This window comes from Rhyacophila brunnea, unplaced genomic scaffold, assembly GCF_057557595.1.
Source record: "Rhyacophila brunnea isolate RB1 unplaced genomic scaffold, BYU_Rbru_1.0 scaffold_12, whole genome shotgun sequence".
In the NCBI taxonomy this organism is placed as follows: domain Eukaryota; kingdom Metazoa; phylum Arthropoda; class Insecta; order Trichoptera; family Rhyacophilidae; genus Rhyacophila; species Rhyacophila brunnea.
The window spans coordinates 28,385,560-28,399,077 of record NW_028232774.1 but is presented as its reverse complement, the minus strand read 5'-3'; the positions used below and the strand labels follow the sequence as shown (position 1 = coordinate 28,399,077).

The 13,518-nt window shown below is 35.8% G+C and overlaps 1 protein-coding gene across 1 annotated transcript in view; it reads left to right on the top strand.

The window, feature by feature from the left end:
* The window catches only part of LOC147078030 (putative RNA-binding protein EIF1AD), a 125,282-nt gene that overhangs the window by 99,042 nt on the left and 12,722 nt on the right, over positions 1-13,518 (top strand). Inside the window, exon 2 of the mRNA XM_085961132.1 lies at positions 5,206-5,348. Coding sequence (XP_085817258.1) covers positions 5,226-5,348 — 123 coding nt within the window. The 5' untranslated portion in view covers positions 5,206-5,225. The remainder of the gene's footprint in view (positions 1-5,205; positions 5,349-13,518) is intronic.

The following is a 13,518-nucleotide window of genomic DNA, read 5'->3' as shown; positions in this document are numbered from 1 at the left end:
ACAATAATGCAACGGCGTGTGAGGCGGTGTAGTGGGTATTTATGTTTGGGGACTACTGGAGTAAAACAGTCCGCTTGATTTTATATTGATACGATCAAGGTGCGATTTAAAACCAGCATTCGCCGCCCTGATCACAACTAACACAGTAAAGTGTAAACTATAACCCTGTTTTTACTATGAGCAATGTATCTGTCATTTAAACTAAAGTTTTCGGCATACTTAGAGCGACGTTCGCATCGACATATCTAATATTACATTACTTTATAAAGGAGGAAGTAGCAGCCCAAAAACTATGTACAATAACAGTCGACCGTATAATATTATCTCATACTGCTTATACAGTCGTGAACAATCTATATGACAGAGGTTATGTATAAAAATGTTGATATATTATATTATATCATATCATATCATAATATATCATATTATATTAGAGTGTTAGCAATATTTCCTAACCGCCGGTCCGCAAATAATTGTCGCCCATATAAAATTCCCTATGCCAAAAATTCCAAGATTTTTTTTTGTCTAGACAGTGATAAAAACGGAACAATGAAACCAAATGGATGTCAATACAGTACTTCGTCTCCTTGAAACAGTACTGAAGTCATCGTTATCAATTTTCGCAGCAAATACGAAGCTGCAGATTTCACAATATTTTTTTAAACGTGTACACTCAAAAAGTTCTTTGTTAAAAATGTAGTTTTTTTAATTTATTTTTTCAATTGATTAACAATAGTTCGATTATGAGGAATACAGCGGAAAACACATTTTGAAAATACCCGATATACTGGATTATTTGTTAGTTTGGGTTAGTTTAGGTTAGGTTGGGTTAGATTAGGTTTGGTTATCATATAGAAAATCAAATAATCCAGTATATTGGCTATTTTCCAAATGTGTTCGCCGCTGTAGTCCTCATAACCGAACTGTACCTTCATGATTTTTTTTAAATTCGGATTCAGACTTATCTACATATTATGTAATAATATGTAACGTTTACTTTTTAAAATATAAATTTAAAAACTAATATATTAAATATTATATAAATAGTGTTTATTTGAGTTACCGGTCCACAGGTGTAGCTAAACTAGGAAACACTTATTTTACTTACACATACATTTTATCATTTTAAATTCAATAGTTACATAATATCAGACATCCAACCATTCTGCATTAGGTGCATTTTGGCACGATGGAACTTAGTATCAACCCTACTGAGATTTCTGACACTGCATGCTGGCAACAATCGTTTTAATGTCGGGATCAATATTAATTGTGGTTGTACAGCAATGATATTATCATTGTTCAAACGGTTTCTGTGTTGAGACTTTTTTTAGTCTTTATAAGAACAACGCTTCCTCGTAAATGTAAGTGCTTCCGAAAAGACTTGCACAAAGTGTAACCTTCTTACTTAGGCTTTTTTTATAGTCAATGAAACACTTGGTGATAAAGTACTTGTGGTATTGGGCCACGGGTTGTGCATCACTGTGATAATGTGTTCACTTTAATACGAAGAATTCTCATCATCATCATCATCATCAGGGGCGCGACAACCCGGTGTGGGTCCTAGTCTCCTCCAACAGCTCCCTCCACCTGTCCCTATCCAGTGTGGCCGCTTTCCAATTTGGTACCCCCAGAATACGGCAGTCACTGGCAGCTCCATCTAACCAGCGAATCTTTGGCCTCCCTCTTCTTCTACGTCCTATTGGATTGCTGAACGTCACTCTTTTTGCCGGTTCATTATCATCATCACGAAGTATTCTAGTATTATATTAATCTATCAATGTAGGATGGTTGATGATTTATTTATTACTAATAAAGGTACCTGCTTCATTTCTTATAACTTATATATATATGTAGATTGAGAATGTAACAAAAATGTTGTTAGTAATTTTCTACTGAATATTTGAAACGTTTTGTTGTATAACCAAACCATTTCCTTATGCATCGTACGCTTTTCAAATGGACCAAGTACCTTAAGTATTCATTTGCTGATGGCGGGACTTTTGAAAATTTCGTAAGAATTATTGATTGAAATTCTAAAATACTTACCCAACGTACAATGCCTTCGGTAAACAAAGCAATAAAATGTAATGTTTTTGGTGGTAAATGATGTGGAGGAGACAGAAGGTCGTTGTTGTTCGAAGGTTTTGAAGGAGAGTTTATTGTTGATACGTAAATACAAATATACAATAATGAAGATGCCAGCGTGATATTATAATCGCGAGTAATGATGTACTGGTGATATCGATGTGATCAAGAAATTGATTATATTAATGAATTGAGTCTTGATTCGAGTATAATGATGGTTTACTACGTCGAGCGACTTATGGCGATAGTAGTGCGTCGCGTGATGGACTCGATGAGTTGAGTGAAGATTCATGAATTATCCTTCCAATTTATACAAATGCGGTACATATATTACAAGAGATATTGTCGTAATTAACAAATCAAAATACACCCTACTGATCTCGTTATGATTGAGGAAAAGGTGTTAAATATTATCGCTCTATTATTTTGACAACAAAACACACATATTATTAAAGTGTGTCACTCATTTAATGCTGAGTGGTATGATTGCTACATATTCATATCAATCGTATTAGAAAATATCCGATCCTAATAAGATCATATGGGGCTCCACGGAGTGGAGGTTCGTATTCACATATTTGTTTTTACGAGAAATGAATGTTAGCCACTTGCCCAATCTATTAAGTCCATACTCTGACTCAAACACAAATTGAAAAACAATATATGTTTTGCCAGACCCAAGATTTGAACCTGATACCCACGGCGTTATACGCCTACGCCGACGTGGGCGTACTTACTATGTACTCCCCATTATTTTATTATAATGTCCACGATTATAATATTATAATGTGTCACCAGAAATTGTAGAAATATTATGTTTGTGAACTGTCTGTTACGAATTGAAAATATCCTATAAGATTAAGTTAACCGGTTTTGGGTAACCGGAAATAAATAAATATATATTGCGAACCTATAGTAACATTTATAGGTATCGACAAAAACCATAATTAATGCTCGCAGTCGATTATACAGCACTCACCACAAAGCACAAAACTTACTTAGAACACATTGTAATTTTAGTTGTGTCACAGAAGTAAATCAATAAATATTCCTTAAAAATATTTATGTGTATTAAATAATTAATTCTGACTCCATTTTCCATTTAGTAAACGTAAATATCAACCAAACAGCTACAAATTGGCGACCCCCTAAATTGAATAAATAGTTTCAAACGACGTCCTTTCTTTTTCATACAATGTGGTTCAGAAAGATAATTGATGATGAATGCGGTTGATTAAGTTATTTACATATTCGCATCACACCTTTTCTAGTCTTGGGCAGTCGTTGATGACATGCCAAACTGTTTGAAACGTGTAGCCGTCACATAGACAGCAGTCATCGTCACACAACTTTAATCTATTTAGATAGGCTCTAAGTGCTCTGCAGCCTGTTGGTATGTGTGTGAGTTCGTGTGATGTTTTTATGTTCCTGGCAAGAGTGGCGGCATAGATTATGTTTGTAATAAGTTTCTGCTTTATTGATCCTGTGGTGGATATTATTGTATCTGCTGTTCCATCGCTCTATTGTGTCTTAGTTAAGTTTTTTTTTGCGTAACTTAAGGGAAGTGTGTGTAAGTTGAAGGTCTTTTGTCTGTTGTGGCTTGTTAAGTGTATTTGTCAGCTTTATTGTATCCGGCCGTTACCCTTGTATGTCGTATGACTTCTTATCCATAATAATCTAGAGTTTGTTCTATTATTCGTGTATTATACGAGGGTAGCCGTTTACATTTCGGGAATAACAAACAAAAACAAATTTTTATCAATGAAAACAGTTTTTTTGTTTTTTTAAATATTCTCCACGACAATTTATACACTTTTCCATGCGTTTGAACCAATCTGAAAAGCATTTTTGCCACTTTGTAGAAGGTGGCTCCAAAACATGGTTTTTGAATGCATCAACCCCCCTCTTCTGGTGTAGAAAATCGTTGACCACGCAATTTATCTTTGACTGTCGGGAATAGAAAGAAATCATTTAGTACCAACTCGGGGCTGTACGGCGGATGACCCATCAATTTGATGTTTTGAGTGCTCAAATAGGCGCTTGTTTGAGCCGGTGTGTGAGTGCTCGCATTGTCTTGATAAATGATAATTTGACGCCGACGGTTGCTTTTCCTCATTTCACTAAAAACTTTTGGAAAACAAATGGTTGTGTTCCATTCAGAATTTACTGTTCTATGATTTTCTAAAAGTACAGTTGCGATATGGCCCGTTTTTCCGAAAAAAACTGGCGACCGTTTGCTTCTAAGCGCGGTCGACTGCTATTTACTTTCGGGCTCATATGTATAGATCCAAGATTCGTCACCTGTAATAATCTTATGAACGATTTTTGAAGCACCTCGATCGTATTTTTTGAGCATTTCCTTGCACCAATCGACATGCGCCTCTTTTTGTGCGATTGTCAAATTATGCGAGATCCAACGCGAACATAGCTTCCTTGCGTCTAAATGTTCATGCAAGAACTTATACACGCTAGTGTTACTAATGTCCAGAGATGCCTCATTCTCACGGTATGTCACATGACGATCTTACATTATCAGTTCACGCACAGCATCGATGTTTTCTAGAGAAACAACTGATTTTGGACGACCTTCACGCGGCTCGTCTGTGAGCCAACGACAGCCACGATAAAATTCGATAAATCAGCGATATACCGTAGTTTTTGATGTTGCTTTATCTCCATATAAAGAATTAAGTTCAGCGATGCACTGTTCCCGTGATAATCCATGTCGAAAGTTGTTAAAAATAATCGCAAGAAAATTTTCACGAGTTAATTCCATTTTTTGGCCGAGATAAATTTTTCAAATGATTTAAAAAACAAAACAAAAAGCGTCCATTTGTCAAAACGTTCTGAGTACTTTTGCCGTTAAAAATATCAAACTTTAAAATACAGAAGTCAAATTGCACCTAGCAACACCAGTGTTGCAAATTCCCGAAATATAAACGGCAACCTATGTATTACAATAATTGCGAAATAATTACATAATAGGAAACTATAACTAAATATTTTCAAGTGTTTGTTATTTCAATAATATGTTTTATCAAGAGTTAACAATGAAAAAACATATAATGAAACTATAATCTTTAATGTTTTAATTCGATTTTCCTCTCTTTGTTATAGTCCTCTACAAGTCATCTGCGATGTCTAAAACTACGAAACGGAAATACGTGATGGATGAGGTGCTTGTTCAAGAATTATGCGTTCCTGCAGAAAATCAATCAGTGGTCAAAGTTATTGCTAGCAAAGGGAATAATCTCCACGAGGTAACGCAATACGAAAATTTATGTTAAACCAACAAGTTTATACTATTGACTATCTCTAGGTTATATTGTTACAATACAAGATGCTGATTTTGCAACGATTTTAGAGTTGTTAATAATCTTTATAGATACATTTTCAAAATTGATCAACTTAATTTTTTTTTTACTGACAATGCTAGATCGGTCTTGATAGCAGTGACGTCCATATGCAAAGTGCCGCCTTTAAGCAGACTCAGAATGTCATCACCATTTTTTGTCTCAAATTGAATGAAAATTGGTGGGGTACCTACAGACCCATTTCCACGGAACACAGTCTCAAACAGCAGTGTTTTTGGAACATGGAGGTCTAAGGCCCACTCTTGTTTTTTTTTTCTATGCAATAAACCACCCCTATTATCCTATTGTTATACCATTGGGTGTTACAATAGGATAATAAAGATAGGAATAATAGGATAGGTACCAGAATTTTTAATTGCTTCCATTATTTTTTAAACTATGATATCGGAGCTTTCTAACGAATCAACCACATCGCCTGCTTCATCCCTGTTCTCAAAAATTAGTAAAGAATTAGCCCCACTCTACGTCATTGCTTGATAGTGCTTGACATTACGTGATTTTAGGGCTCAACGTATCGAATCGCTTAAAGCCCCTACTAAATATGGGAGTAATCTTCAATAGTGCATAAATCCAGCAAGCATATTTTCATTCAGTGTTAAATCCGTTTCAACTAATCATGTCATCGCAATGGCAGATGCCATCTTACTAAAATGCAATAGATTTTGAAGTTGATGCTTTTTTGTTGCTAGTTAAACACAAACATTAGTAATGGAAATAAGTATCACAATTTTTCACTTGTCAAAAAGTGGATTTCATCAAATTTGAAAAATACCTCCTGTGCCTCTATTCCATTGTACCCACCACAAGTGGAATGTATCGCTGTGGTATTATTGAGTTGATAGTACCTCGATTACTCTACTTATTTACCTAAAATAACCAAACGTATTAACAACTGCGCGAAAGAAAATTGATATTCTGTCAGTTAGCATTTTAAACATAGCGTCTATAAACTATTGTTTGAAATTCAGGACAGGTAGGTAGGTACTACTTTCAGCTGCTTTCTATCTTCCCTTGTAAAAACATATAAAAGCACATACACACTGGAGTAAAATAAATATTGTCCATTCCCGGTTTAATATGACGAACAGAATATTACAGATATAAAAAATGGCTTAACATATAGGGAGGGATTTTTTCAATTTTTTGTGTGTTTTTTTATGTTGAGTAATATAAATTACATCTCATTAAAAAATCTATTAGATAGAGCAGTTTTCTGTGAAAACAGAATTTTTTGTGCAGTTTTATTTTTCTAAGAAATATTACATGCTGAAAGAATAATAATGTAGAAGCATCTTTCTCTACCCTCTAGTTGATTGGCGTCTCTAAATTGTAACGCTTTAAAAACATATTTAACTGGAATTACTTATAAGATTTCCATCTGTAAAAAAGAACACAATAAAATCACTACACAATGTTCTCATGAGTGAGTTTATTAAATACACAAATACGTCTTGCTATTGGGTTAAAAAGAGCACCCAGTTAACCTTTGTAATTCCATTCTAACATACTCAATTACAATAGTGTTGAAAATGCTATACGCATTCCAAGAGCTAACTATCTCGAGGTATGAACTCTCAAATGTGACGTTTCTTATGAGCAGTCCTGGTAGCTATCGTATGAGATTTTAAATTCAATAGCTTCGAGCATATTTTTATTATTTAGTAAGAAATACAAAACATTAACGGCCCACGTGCTCCGCGTAGATCAAAATGGAGCTTTTATGGTATTTTCAAAGCATGATCCTTAAACTTTATAGATAATCTATTTATATAATTTTGAAGCCTTATTATCTTTTATATTTATTTTAAACATTTGATGACTGCATAAAGTATTTTTATTACATAAAATAGTATTCTCTTAAACCTCTCGATCTAATGTTTTAGAATATAGTCATACCTCAGTACATCCATGTGCAGTGGTGTTAAGATTTTTTACATTTATTAGTTTTTAAATGCATTTATAACACCATTAGTAAAACTTATGTTGACATTATTATAGTGAAATATTTACGATAAAATATTATATTGATAATCTCTGTGATCCCAAATTTTACAAGAATTAGGCATTTTATTATTCAAAAAATGGGCAAGATTAACACATTTGAAGATAATTCTAAAGATACTGATCATAAGCTATGTCTTTGATCATTCAAGTGTGATAAACATCCGACGAATAATGATTGCTGTATAATAATTATTAAACTAAGAATAAGGTAGTATTTTTTTGAAATACGCCATTTCTTTTGGCATTTCTCAGTGGTTAAGCTACAACATAAAGCCGTATCCATAAATTGACAAACTATAACTAAAGTAGGGAGTAAGATTATGTTAACGCGCGTGTTTGAGCATGTATCATTTAAAAATAATCGGTTGAGATAAAAATACTTCATGCAGTCATCAAATGTTTAAAATAAATATAAAGGATAATAAGGCTTCAAAATTATATAAATAAATTATCTACAATGTTTAAGGAATGTCCAGGATCATGCTTTGAAAATACCATAAAAGCTCCATTTTGATCTACGCGGCGCACGTCCCCCCTTAATGAAACTGAAAAAAAGAAAAAATCACGCGTTGATATAGGTACAATACGAAAGGTAACATGAAATGGTACGTTGGTTAAAACCACATAACAGATAATAAATAGAATACCGATTGGCTATATTCAATACGCCGCACGTTGAAGCAGGGTTTTTGAATGTGTGAGTGTCCTACGAAAATGAAGCACGCATTATGCACTTGCAATAGTGCGTCTAATACACCAACATTAAATGAGCGTAAATGCATAAACCGAGAGCAGTTTTCAGTAGGTATTAGACGAACAACGTATTTTTGACACGTGTGTAAGTTTAACCCGGATTCTTCCTTACTCGAGACGGTTACCTGCTATCGCCTTACCCGTTGGGTATTTCAGTTGTCATTATTTCTGAGTTCCCTGGTTAAAACGTACGTAAGTGACACGAACAAAAACGCCGACCTTCAGTTAGTGTTTATGGCAGAGTATGGTTTAACGACATAACTATACAAATCTAGCCTTGTAGTCAATTCTACTTCTCAAATAGCCGTGCGACAACCTCACGACAAGGTACAAACAGAATATATAAGTCCCATGGTCCTAAACTATGGAAGAAGCAGGGAAGAAATGGTCGAAAAAGACCATGAACAGGTAACCAGTAGCGTAATCGTTTAGTATTAGGAAGTAAAATGTATGTTGTTAACCTTTTCTTTGTAAATGTAATAAAATTTTACGTAAAAAATTTCGCCTCCAAGAATCGAGACTGCTCAAGTGTAATTGGAACGCTGTGACCACAGGCCTCGAGATGACACGTCGCGTAGATTTGGGCGCGATCTAATTTGGAAATAATTTCCGGGAAATCTCCATTAAACTTAGAAAATAAGTTATGGGAGAGATTGTTTACGTAAAATTTAGCAAGTACATGCTTCAATAACTTTTATAGCAATAATGGAAGTGTATGAAAATTGAAAAAGAAAATTGAATATTTATAAATTTATATACTGTATAATTGTAAATAAAGAATTTTAATACTAATTTTATCAATACAAGATAGAAGCTAACTACCGTTATAAAAATACTGTAAACGCGTACCTATATTTATAGACGCGTAATTATAATTATAGATTTTGTTAATGCTATAACTTACTGACTATAACGAATATTGTAAAAGTAACAATTGGAAAAACTTAAGATTCTGGTATAGATGGGTTTCTACCCATAAACAATAATAAATCTTAATCGCGTCTTGGATAAATAAAAGAATCAAATACTGCGACTAAAAATACAAATTGACGCGTGACCTTGAACCTTAACTGAATTCTGTCCGACTAGAATTTACGGCCCAGCTGTGCTGGCTCGCGAGGTAAAAATAGATTCAAGGTTACGTTTAGATTACTATGGAAAAGCCACTATTAAAGACTAAATAAATTTGTAGTCGCTTGTAAATAACATCTTGTTAGGATTAAGCATTTATATATTTAAGTTGAAATGCTAAGTATAATATTATAGTATTTTCACGTAATAATGATCGTCCGAAAGGTAAATATCGAATGAAACGTTTTCTGCGGCTCCAAATAGTTTTATTAAAACTTAGTAAAATTCTATTGGCCTAAAAAGGCCAAGAGTGGTGGAAAGGACTAGTACGTGGGTGTCAACCTTTCATTTTGACATTTTAAATTTAAAGACTGCCGTTCCCTTATTTAGTACCCGAATACTTATTCCGATACCTCGATGGAAAGCTAGAAACTTTCCCCTTCGTTTGAACACGAACAATCATATAAAATCAACTATTTTGCTTACGTCATCGCAACGGCGTATTTAAGGGACTTGTTCTAGAGGGTGCTTGAAACACCCCTATTGAAACTTTATTTTGTAAAAATAAGGTAGAGTAAATTTAGCCCGATTTAATTAGAAGATATCTCTATTAGAAAGTTGCCAGGAACGGGAGATATACGTAAATTTATCCCGTGAGAGAAAGATATACATCTGCTATCCCTTACGGACTGTTTCCTGTTAAACCTCTATCCGAAGGGTATAAAAGGCGACCACTTTTCCCGTAAAATTATTAGTTTCTACACTTCTCACCAGCGATCTCCTACTAAGCAGCAGTCCTTCCGCGGATACGAGATACGGTTCTCAGTAACATTCGTGAAATTTACCTACAATAAGTCCTCATCGGCGGGCAAAAAGTAACGCGAATATCTCGTATCCGCCGGTAGCGACGGGTACCGCTAAACGTAGCGCGAATACCACGTATCTGTCGGTAGTGACGTCGGCCGCTAAAACGCAGCGCGAATAGCACGTATCTGCCGGTAGTGACGTACACGCGGAGTAATTTTATTTTTTATTACTCATCCTACGAGGTGACGTAATCGAGATAAATTACGCGATCGGATTTGTTTTATAAAAACAAATTAATAAACTCAGTCTGTAATAATAAATTTTACAAATCTTTTCGGGATTATAAAATAAATTTTTGAAACTTTATTAAGTAAACATAATCATAAAATAAATTTTAGTAAACAAATTCATAAACATAAAAACAAATTTTAGTAAATAAATTTGTAAACATTAAGCAAACCTTTTGTAAACAAGTCTGTAAACACAAATAAATATTTGTAAATACACTGTGAACATAAATAAACTTTATAAACAACAATAAAATAATTCTATTCTTTTATAAACCTAATACTGTGTGACCAAAGAATAATTTATATTTTCTTTCTTATGGGAAAATATTTCATGAATTAAAAATATCCAAAGAACATCTGCGTATACATTCTCTGAATTAGGTGTGACTTTTTGGGAACTTGTGAAAGATTTCACAGAGATCCTATAGTGAACAAATAAATAGTTTGCTGATACTTTAATTGAGATTTAATTACGGGAACAATGACAGTTAACCTTATTGTGTGACCGTGAACTCTAGTACCTGAATAAATTCGGCACCACACCAGCTGAGAGTTTTATTCGGGAATTCAAAAGTTGTGATACTACAAAGGAGATCCACCTCTCCTAGTTCATCACTAGTCTCCTCAGTGACGGCCCGGTAGCATTATTGAGCTAGCCGTGAGCCGGGTCATGTCATTATGGCGCCCAAATGCGTGCGGCATCTTCAGGTTGCGAAAACCTGAACGATCCTACAACTAAGATCTACTAAAAGATTTTAAAAAACAATATATTGTGAAGTGTATCAATGAATTGTGGTTACCTGAGAGGTTTTAAGAACCTTATACCGGAGCTACAAGAGCGATCTACCTCAACTTTATAAATGTGAGTACAATGAAATAAAGTGTAACTCGCATTAACGAGGAACCAGTGATGAATACTTTTGAAAAATATAATTTGGAGAAGAATATATACGTAAAGGCGACTGTATATAGAATACTTTTCTTGATATACTTGGAAAAGGAAAGAATAAATAAAATAAATACTTTTGGTAATTTATTAGAGTCAGATACCGACATTAAGCAAAAGTATGTCGATGAGACTATCCAAAGGATCTCTCTGACCCTTTTAAACCATAAAGAAAGTATAAAAATAAATTGTGTTACTCACCGTAACAGAAATAATAGAATTAAGAATAAAATGCACAATAAAAATTTCGCGTGAATTTTTAAGCTTTTTTCTAAATTAAAGTTGAGTACCATACAAGTATAGGTACAAGAACCCAGACAAAGAAAAATTTTTTTGAAAAAAATAAATTTATACTACTTTGTATATTAAAATCTCGATAATTATCATAATTACCGTGACGTCATGGGTATAGGTACATGAAGGCCTGTACCTATTACAATATAAGATTTTAAACGGAGAAGATTGGACGCTTGTAACAGGAGTTGCAAGCCTTCAGGGTTATCAGCGACAAGCAGCGCATGCCCTCAAAATACTTTAAACGTCGATTGCGGACGAACGGGTGGTCGTAGGAAGCTGAAAATTGGCGCAATCGATAGCTGAATTTTTATATGAATTTACGGTCGAAGGTCCGCTTCTTCCAACTCCAGGGGACGGAGGAATTCGAAGAAATTATGCCGAACCCTGTTCCGGGTCCGAGTGTAGAAGAAGACTTCATATTGGAAGAAGGCTTGCAAAACGCGCAAGTATTCCCCGAAGAGGATTCATTTTTGCAAGTAAGCACGTCGTCTCCCAAACAAAAAATGGCACCACCTGAACCAGCCGTATGTACCCCGTGCCATGTTAAGCCGGAACTCCATTCCACCTATGAGGGTAGCCCAAAGCAGAGCGTTGAACTTTTTTTCCGACGCTGCAGAGAATATTGCGAAGCTGTGAAGTACCCAGCTGAGAATTGGACAGAGTTGGCTATGCGTCAGCTCAGAGGAGAGGCCAAGACTTGGGCCAAGAATATTGACACATCGGACAGTTGGCGGTCGTTTAGTAACGATCTGAAAGAGCACTTCGAATCGCCTTCAAGACGTCGTGCTCAACGAACGGAGCTCGAACATAAAGAGCAAGGATCTCAAGAGGGAGCTTATGGTTTCCTCCTGAAGAAGATGGAATTAGCCGAGGTACTCCTTCCGGAAATGAAGTCGGAAACCCTGGCTTCAACCTTTTATGACCTACTCACCGTGAGCGATCAAATAAGGGTTAATCAAGAGAAATGGAAGACGATGGACGAGCTGCTTGAAGTAGCTCATACACTTCGACCATTGAAATCGGCATTGGCTTCCGTGCCATCTCCAGCAAATGCCACCAAGGCGAACAATGAAAGGAGACCCGCTCAGCAAAATACTTGGCGCGAGAAGCCGCGTTCGGTACAAGAGACTAACGCGAAATCTGATAAGACCACGGAGGCTGTTGATAAAAGGCCTCCACGGCAATCAGACCAGCAAAACGATTCAGAAAGACCTGCGTACCGCCCACGTCCTCGCGTTGAAGAGCGAGGCAGTGCCAGACAAAGGCGTTGTCAACATTGTCCTGGCTTCCATGAAAACAAGGATTGCCCAGACAGGCAAGCAGCTCAGCAGACCAGAAAGGAGCCATGAAGACGGCTCGCGGACCGGGTTGATCGTCGATGGCTCCAAGACGACGAACACTGGCGGACCGCCGAAGAGAAGACTCAAGAAGGTGACACGAACGTTCCTCGAACGCCGTTCAGCCGAGTTCTAGCTAGTGACATAGACGCTCTTCTGGCGAATAGGGTTAACTGTGAAAGTGAACTGAAGGACACCCTTCCGGTGAAATCATTTAACCCTAAGGTTCACTGTGAGGTCGAAGCTGGCCCCAGTAACCAAGTTCATCTTTGTACAGGTCCTCTTGTAAAGGATAATAGCGTAAGACCGGAGAAATATCGCAAACGCGATATTAAGAATTCTGCTAGTAAAATAGTAGAAAATTTTAATCCTTTTACCGGCGGCGAAATAGAATATAAAAAGTTTTTAGATAAATTAGAATTAGGGAGTTATGAAATAAATGTTGGCGGCAAGGAAGAAGGTTATCAAGATAAGCAGTTAAAGACAGCTAGCAGTGGATGCGGCGAAGGCGTAAGCAGTGGCGCTCTTGGTGTGCTGAGAACATCGGCAAA